The sequence below is a fragment of the Ursus arctos genome, unplaced genomic scaffold (assembly GCF_023065955.2).
Source record: "Ursus arctos isolate Adak ecotype North America unplaced genomic scaffold, UrsArc2.0 scaffold_22, whole genome shotgun sequence".
Lineage (NCBI taxonomy): Eukaryota > Metazoa > Chordata > Mammalia > Carnivora > Ursidae > Ursus > Ursus arctos.
In genome coordinates, this window is record NW_026622897.1 from 43,652,119 (window position 1) to 43,674,945 (window position 22,827).

The window sequence follows — 22,827 nt, forward strand, 5'->3', positions numbered from 1 at the left end:
CTGCCTTTCCTTAATGCGGCTCCATCTCAGAGTAAAAGCCAGAAATTGTACAGTGCTAATGCACAGCCTAATACAGGACAGTCTACTTCTTTCTGACCTGCTGTACCCTGTCCTCCTCCTGGCACACTCTGCTGTTCTAGCACTGACTTCTTTGATGTTCTTTGAACACGCCAGACACTCTTCCACTGCAGAAGCCCCAGATACCAGTGTGGCTTGTTAACTCACCACTGTCAAATTTGTTCAAATGTCATCTTCTCAACGAGACCTACCCTAGCCATCCCTTTAAAACTCCCAACTCCCCCCTTCCCTTCTGTGCTCTGTTATCATCTTCTGGCAAATTACATAATTATTTAGGCATTATTATTATTATTATTTAGTGTGATGTTTCTTCTGAGGGGCATGTAGGCTCCACAGGGACAGGACTTTTTTTCTGTCTTATGTAGCACTGTATCTCCAGTGCTTACAACAGTGCCAGGCACATAATAGGCTCTCAATAAATGTTTGCTGAATGAAATGTTTGATTAGCTCCCATGACAGATAGCATGCAGAGTATTGAGAATTGGGAAAGCACCAGGTATTGAACAGTGTTGATTGCTATACAAGGGCTCTGCTGCAGTCTCTCCCAATTAGGAGTCAAAGGTTCCAGCCCTTCCCCTCCTTTCTCTGTAAAACAAAGACATTGCCCTTTGTCTCACTGATTTTTAGGAAAAACCTTTAACCCTTAGAAGCTCTTATGCAGAAGCACTGGTCAGCTTGTGGTTGTACTTGGAGGTGTAGAAACCAGCATTTCCTCCTTTAGCAATGCTCCCAGCTACCACTGCTGGACAACCTGAGCTGTTTTTCTCCTTTGTTCTCTTCCTGTCCTGCACTCCTTGACTTTCAAGCAGTCTCTCACATATGGCGGCATCCATGGTTCTCCGAATGTGGCCTCAATTCATTTCCATGCCAGCCTCTGAGATCTAAGGAAGCTCTTCTGCATGAAAGAAAAGACAGCCGTCCCCTGGTAGACTTGTATACTTGGATTAGGTTCATTCATTTACTTACCGACTTATTCGCATTCAGAGACGCACAAATGGGAGTGACTGGAGGAAGAGAAATAATGACAGCGGTGGAGGTGTATGTACGGAGAAGAAAATTTTTGTGTTAGGCAAGCTCCTGTGACAGAAGTGTTAGAACAACCCCAAACTTCAGTGGCTTCCAACACCAAATATTTATTTCTTCCCATAATCTCCAGGTCAGCTGGGGTGGCCTTACTTTGGGTGGCTCAGGTTCTGGTCTGACCCTATAACTCCTTTTCTGGGACCCAGACTGGAAAGGCAGGAGCTACCTAGGGCAGGCTCTTCTTGTGGCCAGTGGCAGGAGTATATGCAGCCAAGCCAACCCACACAAGACTATGCTTGTATCACCTTTGTAGCATTCCATTGGCCAGGGTCACAGGTCAAGCCCAACAGGAAGGCGGGGATGAATACTCTGCTTACTCTAGTGGCAACATGGTTGCATAGCTGTTTCAGGGAGGGAGTGAAGAGTTAGGAGCAGTAAGTGAATCTACTTTTAATTCTACCTGAGGTAGTTAGGGAAGACTTCCTGGAGGCGTTGAAGGATGTGTATTTTTCAAGATGAACAGGCACAAACATATACAAATGTAGCATATATTGAAGAGAGAGAATAAAGTAGTGTCTTAATATTTATTTGAGTAGTCCCCGTGAGCTATATGCAGAGAGCTACAGGAATATAAAACAAAGGTCATCAGAGTACCTGTTCTTGAAGTCCATACTTCATGGGTGAGATGGGAAGGAAACATAACACAAAAGAGAAAAGGAAACGACATCACCAAGTACACTCTTATTTGGAGGGATAGAACAAAAGTGTGAACTCACAAAGGAAGCTAGAATATATTTTTAGCAGCTATTTTTGGTAGATGATGCAAGATATGTGCTGTTTGATTTTCATTATTTCTCTTCGTCTTTACAACCTGTGAGGGACATCCTACTGGCAGGTAAGTACAAATGAGAAAACTGAGCCTCAGAGTTGGGGGACACTTGCTAACGTGGCAGAGGGGATACTTCCCAGTGGTTCTATTTTGCAAAACAAAGAACTTATTCATAAAAAGTACTCAGTAGTGTATGTACTGTTTTATTCTTTTTTTTTTTTTTTAAGATTTTATTTATTTATTTGACAGAGACAGCCAGCGAGAGAGGGAACACAAGCAGGGGGAGTGGGAGAGGAAGAAGCAGGCTCCCAGAGGAAGAGACTGATGTGGAGCTTGATCCCAGAATGCTGGGATCACGCCCTGAGCCAAAGGCAGACGCTTAATGACTGTGCCACCCAGGCGCCCCTGTACTGTTTTATTCTTAAGTGAGACTGACTAAAACTTACCGAATTCTTGGTTTTTAGTGTCTACTGTCTTTGTAGCACGGTGTTTGTTAAAAGGCCCCCATCCTGGAGTAGGCGACCTCTGAAGTCCCAAACAGCTGTGAAATTCTTCATGTCACCTTCTCATTGCACATGTGATTGAGTGGCCTCAAAGATAATGAGATTCTTGCCCAAAGTCCTACTTAAAATTCTCACTTTGGATGGGGGAGGTTGAAATTCTGCCTCTTCCTTTCCCCCAGTTTATATATACACACCAGTAGTGTTCTTTCTCCTCAGAAATGAAGGGAGCAAGCTTGGTAAGTTGCTCTAGACCCAGCAAGGGTTAGAGGTGGGACTGGATGAAGAATAACTGTTCCCCCTCTTGTGCACCCTACCTTTACATGATACCAGCTCATCGCCTGTCATTACAGAGCACAGATATGTTCCCATGCAACGTTCCAACTCACGGCGACGTGGGCACTTGTGAATTTTTATTTCTAGTTTCTTACCCATGATCACTTGATGACTGGAATCACGTCTTCCTGGTCTTATTGACCTTGAGTGTGACTTTTTAGCCTAGCATTTCATGAGTTTAGAGAGAGAGAACTGGCTCCTTTTAGCAGCCATCCCTTTCCTCAGTGGGTTGTCAAACATCAACAGGCATTTTGTGTGCTTTCCATCTTGGCAGTCTGGAATTGAGTAGAAGCATGTTTCATGACCCATTTGCTCAGGAAGCTGGCCAAACTGGTTTCCCTGATCTCAGAGACCATCTCGCTGGTCATTCTCTTTCCCCAGGCACGTTTAAAATTTGTAGTAATGAGCAATGCTTATGGAACTGCCTCACACTGTCTCGTGTTTACTGTCTTGTGATTCCCCAGGTATCGCGAGATGCTCGGGTGCTGCTGCCTCTGCTTGAGTTGATGACCCAGACACAAGGAGAATAAACTGAGTCTAAGACTGGTCCAGAGTGGGAGTGTGAGTAGGAGTGCCACTGTGGGAACAGGTGACCTGTCTGGCAAGGAATGCAGCGTCCTTCTGAGAGCCTTCTCTCCACGTGGTCCCCCAGACCACCACTCCCTCACTGGAAGAGGTGCGGAGGACTTTGCAATCAGCTACCTAAAACTTTTGCCAAGCAAACATAAGACTTTTGCTGCAGAACTGAACGAGATATTACTTCATTTACTTTTTGCATCTTCTAATCATTGAGCAACAGTCATACTTGTTTTGCTTTGAGAACTGTCAGCCAGATTGGTTGCTCTTATTTTTGTGTATGATTTTCAAAATGATTGACTTGAGCTTCCTGACAGAGGAGGAGCAAGAAGCCATCATGAAGGTTCTGCAACGGGACGCTGCCCTGAAGAGGGTTGAAGAGGAGAGAGTCAGGTAAGGGGCCAGGAGGTCCTCAGGCATGGGGGAAGGAGGCACAGTCTGTAAGAAGATGGGACACCTTCTTTTCTCAGCCATAAGTGGTAATTCTGACGTGGAGCCTGAACTTATGGGTTTTAGGTTACTTCCTGGATGGGATTTTTTTTTCCTTTTTAGTAATTTATCCCTGAGGACTCCTTCCAGAAATAGTCTTGATAAACTAAACCCCTTTAATTTATTAAATACTGAATTAAGGATGAAGCCTATGCAAACACATATATACATCTACATACATGTATGTGAATGTGTGCCTATTTATATCCACTTTTTAAAAAACTGAATCACTAAGTTGAAATTTTTTTAATTCCTAAGATTTTTAAAAGAAAATAAATTGGGAAGTAGCTCACATTTCTGCATACTTTGAGAAATGTTTGAATTAGTTTCAACAGCAACTGATATTGGCTCTGACTGAGCCACTTTATCATTTGTGTCTCACAAGAAGGAGTGGCAGCTTTGACACATTTTTTTGCTGAGAGGAACCCACATGTTCCACATCAACCTTCCCTCCACTCTCCACTCTCCCGCGGGGTTGGTGCATTCACTGAGCACGAGAGAAGGATGCTGAAGAAGTGGGCTTGAGTTCAGGCCTTGCCATCTATTACCTGTGTAATCTTGGGCTTTGAAGACAGTGAAAGGCTTCTGGAATGTACGTTAGTAGTATTAACTGCATAATCCCCATCCCAGGAGTTAACTAAAAGGAGCATAAGCCAGTTCTTATTTCCTGGGACACAGGATCATGAATAATGGATTTATTGGCACCATTTCCCATATTTTGACCCCAATCGAACACGGATGCTTTGTGAACATGCTGAAATGCACTCCAAGCACTCCAGAGCATCTGGTTAAGGCTACTAATAATAGCTCATAGAGACGGTGCTTAACAAACCAACAAATGATTCCCAAGTGACAGTGATGAGCACATTGCAAAGGGCATTTTTCTGAGCTCAAACACTCTTGTGCAGTTGGTAGGGGCTCGGGGTGGGATATAATTATGCCTCCTTGATGTGTGAGGAAGTTGGCTTTGAGACAGGTCAGGTGACTTGCTCAAGCTCATCCAACCCGTAGGTGTAAGAATTGAGAGTCAGATCCTGGTCTTCAGGTACTCATGCACTAATGCTACTTCCTTTTTCTGAGAAAGTAATAGCAGACAGGCCATCTGAGCACCTGGCCATGGAGAAGGGGGCTGCTGCTTGGTAAGAGGTAGGACACTGAGCTGTGATGGTGACAGGTACTGGAGAGCCTGAGAATGGGGCTCTTTACTTGTCATGCACCTCCCTACAAGTCACCTGTAGTGCTCTGTGTACCGGGATGGGGGGCTATTCTCCATTCTCAGCCAGTGGGGTGCCTTGAGCATTTTATCCAAGAGGGGTGGGAGCAATCTTCCCTCAGAGTCTTTTGGTAGCATTGATCCTTTACCCACGTACAGTTTATAAAGCCGTTTCATGAATGTTGTCCTACGTTTCGTCACAACCACCCTGAGATTTGGTGGGGCAGGACTGGTACACCCATTTTAAAAATAAGGAGTGAGGACAACACAGAGAAAATACTCACTGATTCTTAAAGCATAGTGGGAATTCCCTTATCCTCTCAGAAGACAAGACAGGGAGACTTGGAAAGAAAGCAGTGGAGCAAAGATGGCACTGGGCCCCTCTTCCTACGTCAGGATGTGGGGACTGTGACTATTGGATTGCTGAATACCTTCAGTTCCTCCATTTATCAGGAGTTATGTGTGGGCTGCAATTCTACGCCCTCTATCGAGCCGGGTTAGGAAGAGACATTTGTCCCCCCCCCCCCAAATGTCCTTCCTCTAAACGTCCTTGGCCCCTGGGACTGCAGGCTGCTGAGTCTTCCCTGTAGTTGTGTGTTTCCATGTGAGGGGAGTGGAGGTGTTTCATGGGCATCTGCAGTGGCTGATGGAAAAATCCTACAAAAATGCAAAGTTCTGGCTGGACCTGGGTTTTGTAAGGGGTGTTAGCATATAGCCTCTGGTACCAGCCTGGCTGCAGTCGCAGCAGCAATGAGTCCCTTAGTAGCAGTGGGTTTGCAGACTCCCCTTCCATTCACTGTTTCTCAGGGTGCCCCACCAGCTGCTGCTTCTGTAAACTGATAGCAAGAAGTCATGGGGTGGCAAAAAATCAAGTGTCAGTCAAGCCCTGTGTACTACCACCATGCTGGGGGAGTTGTTAGTTAGACAACAAGCACCTGATGTTGACTCAGCCACAGACAGGTTTAGGACTCTGGTCTTGGGGAGGAGTGATGGTGCACGCTGGGTGGGCGATGGGGTGGCCGATGGGTGTGGGGCTCATAGCCGGTGGACACAAAGAGTTCCCGCCCATGGCCTGGCCTACTTCACATAAAGAGAATTGTGCTCTGACCCCGTCTTTGATTCAGGACTGAAGGGACTTGTGGGTATGGGGCTGAGGCTGTTCTGCTCCTGGGCTTGTAGAACTAGATCTCTGGTCTCTGAAAGTGCTGTTCCATGGGCTTTTGATTTCAGCCCCTTTGCCATCCTCCAGCTGTTTGTCTTTGACTCTTCTGTCAGCTTTCCATATAGCCTGACAGCTCTAGAAAGATTTTTTGGTCCCTGTCAGTCATTTTACAGATAAAGAAGGTAAAGCCCAGAGAGGGGAAGTGACTAGCCCAGGGCCACACAGATAATCACTGCCAGAGCTGTGGTAAGAAAAGCTCTTGGTCCAGTGCTAGTCCCTTTCCCCCATGCTGCTATTTTGCCCTTTGCAATTTGTCAAGCTGCTTTTGTTAATCATTTGTTAATTTGTGAAGCACTGTCTATCTATGAGTTATTATTAGTAGCCGTTATCAGATACTCCAGAGTGCTTGAAGTGAATTTCAGTATGTTCATAAAGCATCCACATTCAATTAGGGTCAAAATCATTGATATTATTCCTTCAGAAGACTAGGGAAGGGGCGCCTGGGTGGCACAGCAGTTAAGCGTCTGCCTTTGGCTCAGGGCGTGATCCCGGCGTTACGGGATCGAGCCCCACATCAGGCTCCTCCACTATGAGCCTGCTTCTTCCTCTCCCACTCCCCCTGCTTGTGTTCCCTCTCTCGCTGGCTGTCTCTATCTCTGTCAAATAAATAAAATCTTTAAAAAAAAAAAAGAAGACGACTAGGGAAGAAGTCCCCTGCTTAAACTTGGGAGTCAAACCTGACATGAGTTTGAATCCCCTCCTCACCACTAATCAACTGTGGTTCATTGGACAAGTTACTTAACCTCTCTGAGTGTTAACCCAGAGACTGAGAATGACCATAATACCAAATACAAAGGATTAGAATCAGGATTAAGTAAAATAATTATTAATCTTCTTAGCACGTAAGAGATGATGGATATATTTTAATTCCCTTATTTTCTTCTCTACCTTTGCCTCTAAAAAAGGGCAGAATTCTATGCTTGATGGTCTGACTCCTTAGGAAGAAATTACTCCTAAAACTCTCAATTATTTAATGCAAGAAATTTAATTGAGCTTCTAGTAAGTATAGGGAACTTCTCTGGACAATGATATGAAGAGAATTCTATGGTAATTAAAATATGGTCCCCCCCCAAGGAAACTGACCTTTATCCATTTAATGGATTACCAATTGCAAATTTAAAATCTCAACTTTGTTTCCCTAACATGATTTTAGTTTCCCTGTCCTTCTAGTTGGTATGTGGTTTTAGAAACACAAATCATATGATTCTGGGGCGCCTGGGTGGCACAGCGGTTGAGCGTCTGCCTTCGGCTCAGGGCGTGATCCCGGTGTTGTGGGATCGAGCCCCACATCAGGCTCCTCCACTGTGAGCCTGCTTCTTCCTCTCCCACTCCCCCTGCTTGTGTTCCCTCTCTCGCTGGCTGTCTCTATCCTGTCGAATAAATAAATAAATAAATCTTAAAAAAAAAATCATATAATTCTAACATTGGCCTAAGCAAAACATCATTAGAAAGGCAAACCTGCCACTATAAATCAGACTGATCTTTGGAATGCTGATTTACTATGGACTTTGGAGCATAACTTTCCTACAGATATGAGAGGGTCTCGCTAACGCACTAAGACCAGATGCTGCCTTTGAATCCTTCTCAGCATGGCTGTAGGGGAGATTTCACATTCACGCTGAAATCTGTTTGCCTTTCCTGATATATCCAGGGCTTTGAATTGTTCACATGCAAGCTCATGTGAGACATTGTGGAGATGATTTAATCTCTATGTTACCTCCGGTCTGATTTCATGAATGAGAAAGATGAGCGTCATACAGGAGAAGTAAGTGTTCAGTTCCCAAATCTGTCCTACATGTTTGTGGTAGAACAGGGACTTGAACTCAAGGGAATAGCCACTGCGGTGTCTCAGGAGGCAGCTAGAAGATAACCGTTCCAGGTCACTGTTGCCCCGCAGCTGTGTTTCACGCTGCCTGTCTGCCTGCAGCCCCAAGTGCTGGGCCCGGTCATTACCACGCATGTATATTCAGCTTGCTTTCCTAACTACCGGCTAGAAACACTTCACAGACCAGCAATGAGGCAGACATCAGGATAGATTATTTCCCTCTTACTACTCCCTCTTCTTTTTAAGAAACACTATTCTGCATATACATATGTAATTTTAGTCTTTTATGGTTTGAAAATGAGACACTCTAAAGGTGGTGTTTCCTGTGCTTTGCGTCATACTGTCAGCAGGAAGTCCTTGCCCGTGTGTGTGCCTGTACACCACCAGCACTACGCCTCCCACCCCCGTGCACAGAGAACCACATTGACGTGACGGGCATTCTTGCCATAGATAACATCTCAACCGTGACCACATCTTATGATTCTTAGCTGTTTCCCTAAGACCTAAGTTTTTTGCTTTTTGTTTTTTTTTAAGTGAAGGCAGTTGACATTGAAGAACTGCTTTCCAGGACCTCTGGGGTGTTTTCTGTCAAAGCAAAGAGGACAGGAACCAACATTTGTCAAGGAACTATATTGCATTCAGAGCTCCACGTACATTTTCCCCTTTCATCTACATAGCAGTGTAGCTGAACCTGCTTAACACTGAGGAAAGGAGGGAGGAGAGGTTAAGCTCCCTGCAAGATTGAAGCCTTGCTCATCACCCTACAAAGCCTGTGCTTTCCTCATGCTGGGCAGCCTCTCAGCAGATGGTGGGGATTTACGATGTGTCCATGACACATTAACTTTCATTTTCCACTGTAAGGAGCATTTGCAATTTATTTCATTTTCACATGTGTTGGTTTTCAGATTCAGTTGAATTCTTTTGTAGAGTGAAGTGTGATGACCATCTTAGACACCAAAATCATGTTTGGCCCTCTCAGGTAGGATGGCGTTGACCAGGGGTCTGGATGGCTTCTGGTCCTGGCTCTGTGTGACTTTGGGCAAATCTCCTAACTTCTTTGGCCCCAGAGTACTTTCAAATCACATAGTCTAACCATTTTGTCCAGGATATACTGAGGGGTAAAAAAAAAACAAAAAACAAAACAAAAAAAAGACTGGGGAATGGGCCAGTCAGCCTCTCTGGACAGCCTGCTGGTTCTTACCTAGTTGACTAGATAACATCAACCAGGTAGGCCTTTGTCTAATCATGATGAATAGTGGGAAGCTGGGGTGTGTTGTGTGAATAAAAGGGGAAAAGAGACTAGGCTGAGGGAAAAGTGTTGAGGCCAGCCCGGAGGGCGTCCCTGATCTTCTGGCTTTCCTCTGCGAGTGCTTACGCTCTCTCTCTGCAACACAGGAATTGAGACAGGCACTAGGGCTGTCTAAAATATTGGATTTTTTAAAAAGATTTTATTTATCTGTCAGAGAAAGAGCATGCATGCATAAGCAGGGGGAGCAACAGGCAGAGGGAGATGCAGGCTCCCCACTGAGCAAGAAGCCTAATGTGGGACTTGATCCAGGACCCTGGGATCGTGACCTGAGCCGAAGCAGATGCTTAACTGAGTGAGCCACCCAGGTGTCCCAATATTGAAATTTTTTATGCACAATTCTGAGTATATGGCTGGTACATGATAGGAGATTAATGAATTAATGAACAAATGAATAGATACGGCCTTTAGCATGCAGAGAAGGCAAGATGGCTCTCTTTTACAATTGACTAAATTCTTTGTACGTGATGGTGAAATTGTAAGTATTAAATGAGATGATGCATGTTAGGTGACTTGCATTGGGGCCAGTACAGAACACATGCTTTGTATGTATTAGCCAAAGGAATGGGGGCATGGCCTGCCTGGAGGGCCAGCAGGACAGTGTCCTGTCTGGGCTGAGTGCTCTTTTTCTACCTTCACTTAAGCCCACCAGACCACGGGTGTTTAATGGGCATCTTCTCTATCCTCAGCTCTCTCCTACGCACAATTTGCCTATGGGCAGAGGATGATAAGGGATGAAAACTGTGATCTCAAGAAATACCTTTTTCTCACTTCAACTAAATGGTATAAGAATGAGAGAATCAAATGCCATTTTTATTGGTACAATTAGAGTTGATGAAAAATGGGACATCAACCTAGGCTGGTGGAGAAGATTTTAAGAGCAACATCTAGATGGTGGGATTTTTTTTTTTTAATGATCCTACAACTTTATAAAACCTGGGTTTTAATGTCACATGTATGTATTCATCTATGAAATATTCCAAATGACTAAGATCAAAAAAGAAATTGATTAATTAAACATAGCAGGATTATTGTGTCAGGAAAGAGAAAAATGGCACTTAATGAATTTGAGTAATTTCTTATTTTTTGCCACTTAAATGATAAGCCAGAAACCCCCTCCTAATTCTGTACTATAATGGCTACCAGCCTTTCAAGGGGCCATGTGTTTTGTGTGCTTATGGTGCACTGAAAGCTTAGCTTGATCAGGGCATTCGGATAGTCGTTTAGACAGGAGCAGATCCAGAGTTGCACAGGGGCACCTACAAAATGCATTTCAGCCAAACACCAAAAATAAGTAAATAAACAACCTCCTGAAGAGAAATTGAGACTTGTTAAGCTAGGAGGGTGCTTTCAACAAGGTGATGGCTGATGCCAGATTTCATTATGTTTGTTCCTGTTCTGCCAAGAGTGAGGTGTGCTGCCTCATCAGGAGAAGTCGCTGCCATTGTGACTGGGTATGGTTCACTGAACCCCAGCAGTGACAGGATCACTTTTCTCTCTTGCCTGACTCAGACTGGGGTGGCTGTGGAGCATTTATTTGTTCTTTACTTTACTCACTCGCCAAACGGTTGTTGGGTATCAGCTCTGTGCCAGGCTTGGTGCTGGGTGCTGGCATGACAAAGGTGATTAAGATGTAGTCCTCACCTTCAGGGAGTTTGCAGAGTTGACAGATTGCTGGGTGAGACAGATGTGCAAATAGATCATTGGAATATGGTGTGGTCAGTGCTGTGGGAGGCTGGGGAAGGGCAAACTGCTGACCTGTGCCTTGGCAATCAGGGAAGGCTTCCCCTGGGCGGTGGTGCATGTGCTGGATCTGAAGGATAAGGAACAATGTGCTGCACAGAGAAGTGAGCAGAGAGATCCCGAGAGACTTCACATTTATTGGCCTCTTACCAAGATCCAGGTGCTGTTAGGTGCTTTCAAGTAAACACCTTATTTAATCACCTCAGAAGTGCTGCAGAGTAGGTCTGATTTTCCCCTGTCTTTACAAACAAAGAGACTGAAGCTTCGGGGGCGCCTGGGTGGCACAGCGGTTAAGCGTCTGCCTTCGGCTCAGGGTGTGATCCCAGCGTTATGGGATCGAGCCCCGCATCAGGCTCCTCCGCTATGAGCCTGCTTCTTCCTCTCCCACTCCCCCTGCTTGTGTTCCCTCTCTCGCTGGCTGTCTCTGTCCCTGTCAAATAAATAAATAAAATCTTTAAAAAAAAAAAAAAAAAAGAGACTGAAGCTTCGAAGGGTTCAGTAACCTGCCCAGGTAACATATAGGAAGGGTCAGAACTGGGGTTTGAACCTGTTTGGGAGAGTCTAAAGCTCATAGTCTTTCTGCCAGGCCTTTCTGCTTCTAATGTTTAGGGAGGTCAGAAAGAGCAGTTTGGAGAATAGTAAGAAGTCTAGAGTATTGGCTAGTAGAGTCTGGAGTTAAGTGCTGGAAAATGAACCTGAAAAGGCAACCTGAAGTTAGGTGGTCAGGGGCCTCATATGAAACTCTTTCACTCCACAAGCACTGAATAAAAATCCACCATTTTCCAGAGACACCAAGCAAGGATATATGGAGTAGAGGCTCTGGCCCTAGGGGCTCACTTTCTAATCAGGGAATGCTGGAAGGACTTCTCTCTTCTGGAATTGGACTCAAAAGCTCCATCAGCAGCCCATAGGGGATTGTTTGCCCTGCAGAAAGCCTTAGGCAATTGGAAACCATTAGAAATGTTTAATAAGAACCGTGACCTTCTCTGGTGATTCAAAACCATGAAGTGATAACTGTCTTTGTCAGGATTTGGTGATATTTTGTCATGACACTCTGTGTCAAATTGTTGTGATTGGATATGTTTGGGATGGAGTCACTTCTTCCTAGGTAATTGGAAGAGGAGAGAAAGTTCCAGCAGAGAGTTGGACTCTGAGTAAAAAGATACTCCCCAGACTCACTTAGGAGAGAGGAAATGTACTTGCCAGAATCCCTACTGTTTTCCCCACTCCCAGGTATGCTGGTGTGCAACCCTCACACATGGCCCTGCCACCACCTTGATGTGGCCATCATACATGTTCTCTGCCTAAGACACGTAGATTTGCTACTTAGGAAGGGTGCATATTAGCTTGAATGACAATCATGAAACCCTTGTGGATTTCATTACCTTCCAAAAGTTCAAAGTTGGATTAAGGCTTTTATACTCCCTTATTCTATGACTATCTTCTAGAGTTTGTGGTTCTCATTTTATTGAGATGGATGGAGAGATCTGAAGTTTAAAAGACTTGTCAAGTAGAGGGTTGGCTGGAAAGATGGCAGACTATGAGGACCCTAAGCCCACCTCATCCCACAGATACAACTAGATAACACTCATGTCTGCATAAATAACCTAGAAGACAATCTGAACTGGCAGAACAAATTCCACAACTAAATAGTGGAGAAGAGGCTGCAACAAAAAAAGGTAGAAAGGGTAGAAGACCCAGTCTGGGAGTGGGTCCACTGGGGCCATCTGCAGTGCAGAGGAAGCTGGTGGCACAGAAAAGGGTGAAAAACAGACTTTCACACTGAGGACCCCAGTGGTAGAGGGTGAAAAACTGAAGGATGAATCCCCATAATACTTGCCTTTGAAAGTGAGAGGAGCTGAATTTGTGAGTTCTTTAAAACCAGTCAGACTTAAATCAGGGGCTCGGCTCTGGGAGAGCCTGGAGGGCATTAGGAAACTGAGTCCCTACCTTTAAAGCACAGCACACAAACAGCCCAAACATACAGCTAGAATCAGCAGTTTGAAAACACTGAGGGAAGACAGGAGGGAGTGATTTGCTCATCTCAGAGTGTGACTTGTGGCTTATGGCTAGGAGAGACAAGAATCCTGGGGCAACCCCTCCAGAAACAAAGGAGCTGGCAGGTGCCATTTCCCTCCCCCACATAAACAACGGCCACCTGCAGGAACCAACCTGACACTTGCTTACCTCACTTGCTTACACAAAGACACACCACCCCACGCTTTGCTGGATCCTCCCTTTTCAGTCACACTTGCCTTAGTCTCAGCACTGTGGACCCTTCAGCAAGAAGACCAGCACAAATCCTGTCAACACCATGTCTCCCCACCCAGGCATTGTGTGGGACATCAGTTCCAGCTGCAGTGAGGGCAAGTCTCATCTCGCAAGCAGACCACCACACACCTTGTAAAATGTGCCCCACTCCTGCTGGGGACCAAACATTGCCCACGATAGGCAAAGAGAACCTCTGCAGACAACTGGACTGAAGGAAAAAGAGGTCAAGAGTGAATAGCAGAGGACACTAACACAACTAGGAGACATTCCCTTTGCTGGACCCTGGGGAATGGGACATGCACTGCAGGGCACTAGAGGACATCTTCTTCATAAGGCTATCATTATTAAGAGCAAGAGAAGTAGCTGACTTTCCTAACACAGAGAAATAGGCATAGAAAGTCAGTCAAAATGAGACAGAGAGATATCTCTCAAATGAAAGAACAGGACCAAACCACAGCAAGAGACCAACGTGAAATGGATATAAGTAATACGCCTGATAGAAAATTTAAATTAATAATCATAAAGATACTCACTGGACTTGAGAAAAGAGTGGAGGACATCAGTGCAACTCAACACAGAGATAAAGAATCAGAGATCAAGAAAACAATAAATGAAATTAAAAATACATTTGATGGAATAAATAACAGGCTGATGAAGCAGAGGAATGAATTAATGACTGGGTACACAGAGTAATGGAAAGTCATCAAGCTGAGCAAAGGAGAGGAAAGAAAGTTATACAAATCAAGAATAGTCTTAGGGACCTCAGTCACTCCACCAAGTGTAATAACATTCACATGATAGGGATCTCAGAAGAAGAGAGAAGGAGGCAGAAAATTTATTTGAAGAAATATCTGAAACTTCCCTAATCTGGGGAAGGAAAGAGATATCCAGATCCAGGAGGCACAGAAATCCCCCAAAAAATTTCAACCCAAGGAGGCCCACACTAAGACACATAGTAATTAAAATGGCAAAAAGTAGTGATAAAAAATGTTAAAAGCAGCAAGAGAAAAGATGACAGTCACATACAAGGGGAATTCCATAAAGCTACCAGTAGATTTTTCAGCAGAAACTTTGCAGGGCAGAACAAAGTGGTAAGATATATTCAAAGTGAGGAAAGGGAAAAATCTGCAGCCAAGAATGCTCTATCCGGCAAGGCTGTCATTCAGAAGAGAAGGAGAGATAAAGAGTTTCTCAGACAAACAAACTAGAGGAGTTCATGATCATTAAACCAGTCCTACAAGAAATATTAAAGGGAGCTCTTTGAGTGGAAAGGAAAGACCATAAGTGAGAGTATGAAAAGTAAAAAACACAAAAGTGGTAAAAAATAAATATTTCTGTAAAAACTAGTCAAAAGATTCATAAAAGGATGTAAAATATGATACCATATACCTAAAACACCACAGAAAGAGGAGTAAAGAATGGGTTAAGCTTAAGTGACCATCAACTTAATATAGACTGCTAGATGCAGAAGATGTTACATACAAACTTAACAGTAACCACAAATCAAAAACCAGTAATAGATATGCAAAGAAGAGAAAGGAATCCAAGTATATCCCTAAGGAAAGCCAACTATGAAAGAGAGCAAGAGAAGAAAGATCAGAGAAAATCTATAGAAACAACCACAAAACCACTAACAAAAGGCAATAGATACATATCTATCAATAATTTCTTCGAGTGTAAATGGACTAACCACTCCAATAAAAAAAACACAGGGTGACAGAGTGGAGAGAAAAACAAAACCCATCTATATGCTACCTACCGGTGACTCATTTCAGACTGAAAGACATCTGCAGTTTGGAAGTGAGGGGATGGAGAAAACTTTATCATGCAAATAGATATCAAAAGAAAGCCAGGGTACCAATACTTATATTGGACAAAATAGACTTTAAAACAAAGACCGTAAAAAGAGACAAAGAAGAACACTATATCTTAATAAAGAGGACAATCCAACAAGAGGATATAACAATTGTAGAGGCACCTGGCTGGTTCAGTTAGTGGAGCATGCAAGTCTTGATCTCAGGGTTGTAAATTTGAGCCCCACATTGGGTGTAGAAGTTACTTAAAATATTTTTAAAAAGAGGATATGATAATAGTAAATATTTATTTATTTATTTTTAAAGATTTTATTTATTTATCAGACAGAGATAGAGACAGCCAGCGAGAGTGGGAACACAAGCAGGTGGAGTGGGAAAGGAAGAAGCAGGCTCATAGCAGAGGAGCCTGATGTGGGGCTTGATCCCATAACGCTGGGATCACGCCCTGAGCCGAAGGCAGATGCTTAACTGCTGTGCCACCCAGGCGCCCCAATAATAGTAAATATTTATGCACCCAATGTGGGAGCACACAAATACATAAAACAGTTGATAACAAAAGTAAAGGAACTAATCAGTAGAAACATAATATTAGTAGGGGATTTTAACACCCTACTTACATTGATGGGCAGATGATCCAAACAGAAAATCAACAAGGAAACAGTGGCTTTGGATGACACAGTGGACCAGATGGATTTAACAGGTATATTCAGAACATGCCATCCTAAAAACAGTAGAATACACATTCTTTTCAGGTGCACATGGAACAGAATACACATTCTTTCCAGACTAGATCACATATTAGGCCACAGAACAAATCTCAACAAATTTTTAAAAATCAGGGTCCTACCATGCATCTTTTCTGACCCCAATGCCACAAAACTAGAAATCAACCACAAGAAAAAAATCTGGAAAGAGTACAAATACATGAAGGTTAAATAGCATCCTACTAAAAAAATAATAATAAATAAATAACATGCTACTAAACAATGAATGGGTCAACCAAGAAATCAAAGAAATAAAAAAAATTACATGGAGACAAATGAAAATGAAAACACAGTGGTCTAAAATCTTTGGGATGCAGCAAAAGTGGTTCTAAGAGGAAAGTTTATAGCAAAACAGGCCTACTTCCAGAAGCAACAAAAATCTCAAACAACCTAAACTTACACCTAAAGGGGATAGAAAAAGAACAAATAAAACTCAAACTCAACAAATGGAAGGAAATAATAAAGATTAGAGCAGAAATAAAGACATAGAAACTAAAAAAACCAGTAGAACAAATCAATGAAACCAGGTGCTAGTTCTTTGAAAAGAGTAAAACAAAATTGATAAACCTCTAGTCAGACGCCTCAAAAAAAAAAAAAAAAAAAGACCCAAATAAACAAAATCACTAATGAAAAAAGAAATAACAACACCACAGGTATACAAACAATTTTAACAGAATATTACGAAAACTTGGGGTGCCTGGTTGGCTTGGTTGGTTAAGCATCTGACTCTTGATTTTGGCTCAGGTCATGATCTCAGGGTTGTGAGATTGAGGCCTGTGTCAGCTCCATACTGGCCTTGGGGTCTGCTTAGGATTTTCTCTCTCCTGCCCTCTGCTCACTCGTTCTTTCTCTCTCTCTCTTTCAAAAAAAAAAAAAAGAATATTATGAAAACCTATATGCCAACAAATTGGACAACTTAGAAGAAATGGATAAATTCCTAGAAACATATAACCTACCAAAACTAAAGCAGGAAGAAATAGAAAATTTGAACAGACCAGTTACCAGCAATGAAATTGAATCAGTAATCAAAAACCTCCCAAAAAAGAAAAGTCCAGGACCAGATGGCTTCACAGGTGAATTCTACCAAACATTTAAAGAAAAGTTAAAGCCTTTTCTTCTCAAACTATTCCAAAAAATATAAGAGGAAGGGAAACTTCCAAATTTATTCTGTGAGGCCAGTATCACCTTCATATCAAACCAGATAAGAACACCACCAAAAGGGATGCCTGGGTGGCTCAGTTGGTTAAGCAACTGTCTTTGGCTCAGGTCATGATCTCAGGGTCCTAGGATTGAGCCCCGCATCGGGGTCCCTACTCAGTGGGGAGTCTGCTTCTCCCTCTGCCCCCTACTTGTGATCTCTCCCAAATAAATAAATAAATAAATAAATAAATAAATAAATAAATAAAATCTTTTTTAAAAAAATAAGAACACCACAAAAAAGAGAACTACAGGGCAATATGTCTCATGAATATAGATGCAAAAAACCTCAACAAAATAGTAACAAACAAAATCCAACAATACATTAAAAAAATCATACACCATAATCAAGTGAAATTTATTCCTGGGATGCAAGCATGGTTCACTGTTCACAAAACAATCAACATGATATGTCACATCAAAAAGAGAAAGGATAAAACCCATATAATTTCAGTAGATGCAGAAAAAGCATTAGAGAAAGTATAACATCCATTCATGATAAAAACTTAACTGTGACATAGGTCTAGAGGGAACATACCTCAACATAATAAAGGCCTTATATGAAAAACCCACAGCCAACATCATTCTCAATGATGAAAAACTGAGAACTTTTTCCCTAAGGTCAGGAACAAGACAAGCATGCCCACTATCAGTATTTGTTATTTAACATAGTTCTGGACGTCCTAACCACAGCAATTAGACAATATAAAGGCATCCACGTTGGTAAGGAATAAGTAAAACTGTCACTATTTGCAAATGACATGATACTGTATATACAAAACTGCTAGAATTGATAAATGAGTTCAGTAAAGTCATAGGACACAAAATCAATATACAGAAATCTGTTGCTTCCTATACACTAATAATGAAGCAGCAGAAAGAGAAATTAAGAAAATCCCATTTACAGTTCCACCAAAAACAATAAAATAGCTAGGAATAAATTTAACCAAACAGGTGAAAGACCTGTACTCTGAGAACTATAAAACCCTGATGAAAGAAATTCAAGACAACTCAAAGAAATGGAAAGATGTTCCATGCTCATGGGTTGGAAGAATAAAGATTGTTAAAATGTCTATACTACTCAAAGCAATCTACATATTTAATGTAATCCCTCTAAAATACAACAGCATTTTTCACAAAACTAGAACAAACAATCCTAAAATTTGTATGGAACCACAAAAGACCTCACCTAGGCAAAGCAATCTTGAAAAAGAAAAACAGAACTGGCGGTATCACAATTCCAGATTTCGAGTTATATTACGAAGTAGTAATAATTTAAACAGTATGATACTGTCATAAAAATAGACACCTAAATCAGTGGAATAGAACAGAAATCCAAAACCAAACTCACAGTTATATGGTTAATTAATCTTCAACAAAGGAAAAATGAATATCCAATGGGAAAAAGACTTTTCAGCAAATGGTGTTGGGAAAACTAGACAACCACAAGCAAAGTAATGACACTACCACTTTCTTACACCATACACAAAAATAAACTCAAAATGGATTAAAAGACCTGAATGTGAGACCTGAAATCATCAAAATCCTTGAAGAGAGCACGGGCAGTAATATCTCTGACATTGGCCATAGCAGCATTTTTCTAGGTATGTTTCCTGAGGTGAAAGAAATAAGAGCAAAAATAAACTGTTGGGACTACATTAAAAAAAAAAAAGTTTATACACAGCGAAGGAAACAACAAAACTAAAAGGCAACCTATGAAATGAGAGAAGGTATTTGCAAATGACATAAAGGATTAGTATCCAAAATATATAAAGAACTGATACAACTCAACACCTCAAAAAACAAATACTCCAATTTAAAAACGGGCAAAAGACATGAACAGACATTTCTCCAAAGAAGACATACAGATGGGCAACAGACACATGAAAAGATGTTCAACATCACTCATCATCAGGGAAATGCAAATCAAACCTACAATGAGATATCACCTCACACCTGTCTGAATGGTGAAAATTGAAACACAAGAAACATCAAGTATTGGTGAAGTTATGGAGAAAAAGAAATCCTCTTGTACTGTTGGTGGAAATGCAACTGGTACAGACACTATGGAAAACAGTATGGAGGTTCCTCAAAAAATTAAAAATAGAACTACCCTACAACCCAGTAATTGCATTACTAAATATTTACCCAAAAAGTACAAAAACACTAAATCAAAAGGATATGTGTATCCCTATGTTTGTTACAGCATTATTTACAATAGCTAAGCTATGGAGCAGCCCAGGTATCCATTGGTAGATGAATGGATACAGAAGAAGTGGTAAATATATACAATGGAATATTATTCAGCCATAAAAAGAATGAAATCTTGCCATTTGCAACATGAAGAGCTAGAGAGTATAACGCTAAGTGGATTAAGTCAGAGAAAAAAATGCCATATGTTCTCACTCGCATGTGGAATTTATAAACAAATGAAATGAGCAGAGAAAAAAGAGAGAGAAACCAAGACACAAACTCTTAACTATAGAGAACAAATTGATGGTTACCAGAGGGGGTGTGGGAGGGATGGTGAAAATAGGGGATGGGGATTGAAGTGTACACTTATCATGATGGGGAAGAGAAAAAAAACAACAACAACACTAGTCAAGTAGAACAGTGCTTTTTAAGTGAGTGTAAAATAGGGAGATTTTAGGGCTGTATTTGTTTTGTTCTACAGGTGTTAGCTTTTCAGTGAGCACGACTGGTTGTGGAATGCTTGCAAGCAGTAATTGTACAATCGGAATTTGCCTCTGCCTCTACTCCCCATCCCCCTACTTGCATAAATTGGATCTTGCTTGCCTCCAGCCTGCTTTTTCAGTACTCACTTCCCTGGCATTAAGAACTAGGGATATCATTCACTCCCCCACCCCCAGAAAGTCTCTGATAAATGCATTTCACCAAAACGGAGAGGTCTGATGAACTTATAACTCCTCCACAGATATTCATTGGGTTTTAGGTGCTAGGAATTGGCAAAGGGCAGTTTTACATGCATTGCTAATTTAATCTTCAAAGCAATCCCATGGAGTAGATTACTATGATGAACCTCTTTTTACAGATAAAAGGACCGAAGCTTAGAGACACTTAATAGACCATCTTTCCCTGGGATATTTGCATTTAAACGGTGGACACAGAAGACTGCAGCCAAAAAGTGAATCTGGTTTTGAGAAATTCCAGGCACCATGTGGAGGTCATGGATGAAGTCTTTGATTTTTAAAAAAATATTAGCCTTGTCTTTCCTGACTTTTCAATCAAAGAGGAATTTCTTGGTCATCTAGGAGGCTTGTGGCGTCTTCTAAAATATTGAGAGCTTTATTTGTATGTTTACCAATTTCCTTATGCACTGTCCCAGTGAACTCATTTATTTACTGTGGGCTCTCAGGAAAGTAAAGCTCTTTTCCTTTTGTAGACATTTGCCTGAAAAAATTAAGGATGACCAACAGTTGAAGAATATGAGTGGTCAATGGTTTTATGAAGCCAAGGCAAAAAGGCACAGAGACAGAATTCATGGTGCAGATATCATCAGAGCGTCCATGAGAAAGAAGAAGCTCCAGGTAGAAGGTGAGTTGATTTGACTAGGACATTTTGAACCAGCATTTGTTTGGGAAGGCGTTGCCAGGAGACAGGAAGGATGTTAGAATCAGTACTGCAATCTGCTGAGGGAAAGAGGTGCTCTTTGCATAATGTGTAGTCCTCCAGCTCAAAATCTTCTTGTCCTGGATTCAGATAAGGCAGGGCCAAGGGACTCAGGGTAATCTAGAAAAACATAGGAAGCCCTTTAGATACTGTGTTGAGTTGTAGTAGTATAGACAGTTGGGGTTTATAAGGCATTTACCCCCTTCATTCCTTTGGCTTTTAACTCTGAAGATTCAGAACCATTTCCTCTGAGGAGAGTGACAGGAAGAGATTAGCTTCCCTTTCAACATCTGGTATGTCTTTAATCATCCAAGTATATCACTTAAGGGACTGTAAAGACAGTATTTTGAGGGCTTCTTTAGAATTCTGTTGGGTTTATTAAATATGTGTGGTGTGCCTTTGCTTTCACTCTGATCTAGGCAGTATAAACTTTTACCCCTGAGAACAGTCCCTGTCTAGATCTAGCCTGTACCCAATAAGGAAAATAACTGTCACCTTTTGAACGTTTCATACATGATAGGTATTTGTTCTCTATTATTTGCAACTATAGCAGCAATCTTGTAAGGTAGGTATTCTTATCCCTGTTCTACATATGAGACATGTAAAATCAGAGAAGTGAAGTTATTTGTCCAAGGTTGTATCATTGGCAAATGGCAGAGCTGGGATTTTGTTCTTTCTGACACACCCCTTGCAAATAAGGGGTAATGTTTAGTGTGTGCCGTGCACTGCTCACATCCCTCTTGATTTTCAAAACCATCCAGGCCTTCAGAAATCTTGGGAGGTATGGGTTAGTATTGTGGATTCTATTTTGCAATTGAAGAAAGTAGACTTCTATGTAAAGAGACCTGTGGGGAATACCACCCTGGAATTTAAGTATTTGGAAACCGGGAGTCCTTGTGTTGCTTCATCTTAACATCGATGTATAAGCATTCCTGGCAATTACTGGCACTGGGGTCGAAAGCAAGTTTCCTGAACTTTTTGATCCTCAATTTCCAAATCTCTAAACTTGGAATATAGCACCTTCCTCACAAGGTAATGCATACAAAAAACAACACTGTGCCCAGCACTTAGCATAATTACTTAATGCTAATTATTTGAGAGGTGCTGGTAAAGAATCCTGGGTGTTCAGAGGCAAAAAGAAGTGATTTTCTAAAGAGGGAGCATGGAAGTTTTATGGGGGGCCTTGGCATCTGAGCTGGGTATTGAGGAGTATGTAGAATTTGGATGTGTAGAGACTGTGGGAAGGAAGAGGCAGTGGAGAGGAACATTCCAGACTAGAAGCATTTGTTCCCCTTTGGATCCCGGAGCCCAGCCTCAAGTCGGGCACATTGTTGACATTCAGTAAATGCTTTGTAATGATGGTGTCTCTGTCCCAATGAGAACTAGCTGTCCTGAGTGTCCCCCAGCCATACATATTTAGTCCTGACCCCAATTCAGGTGAAATTCACCTAGAGGTGGTCACTATTTCGCTGGAGTGGTCTCTGGAGTTACCTGGACATTTAAAGGTCCACTCATACTCTCAGGAGATTCTGCTTGGGGGAAGCTAACATCAGATATAATTTTGCAGATGTAATTCTGACCCTGGGGACTCAGACTCATGAGTGACTGCCTTGGCAATCTAGGAAGACCTGAAGTTCAGGTCTGAGCTTCAGTGATAAGAGCTACTAGGAGACTTAGAGGTCATGGAGGTGAGAAATGACCTTCCTATCTTGACTGTTTCTTCTTTCAGCAGAGCAGAGTAAGGACAGAGCAAACGAGGCAAAGGAAAGTTGGGTGAATAACGTCAACAAACATGCTTTCCTCCCCCCAGAGCTAACTAGTGCTGTGGAAGAGCCAGAAGATGTAGCCCCAACAAGCCCAAGGTAAGACAGAGCTCACAGGGACAGTCACTGCATGTGGGATTCATGGCTTGGTGTGCTATGAGCACAAACACCAGACTAGTCTCACAGGCACTGTGAAATATGTATGAGAGAATTCTGGGCCCTGACGTGGACAGAGCCTGAAAAATACT

At 42.2% G+C, this 22,827-nt stretch overlaps 1 protein-coding gene across 34 annotated transcripts in view; it reads left to right on the top strand.

Annotated features, from left to right (window-relative positions):
- SYTL2 (synaptotagmin like 2) overlaps window positions 1–22,827 on the top strand; it is a 121,454-nt gene that overhangs the window by 45,326 nt on the left and 53,301 nt on the right. For 17 of the 34 annotated variants that reach the window (XM_057316776.1, XM_057316784.1, XM_057316781.1 and 14 more), the window contains exons 2-4: window positions 3,231–3,735; window positions 20,590–20,741; window positions 22,546–22,678. In XM_057316776.1, coding sequence (XP_057172759.1) covers window positions 3,623–3,735; window positions 20,590–20,741; window positions 22,546–22,678 — 398 coding nt within the window. In that variant the 5' untranslated portion in view covers window positions 3,231–3,622. The remainder of the gene's footprint in view (window positions 1–3,230; window positions 3,736–20,589; window positions 20,742–22,545; window positions 22,679–22,827) is intronic. The other 17 variants (XM_048217382.2, XM_057316777.1, XM_057316780.1 and 14 more) reach the window with 3 other exon arrangements.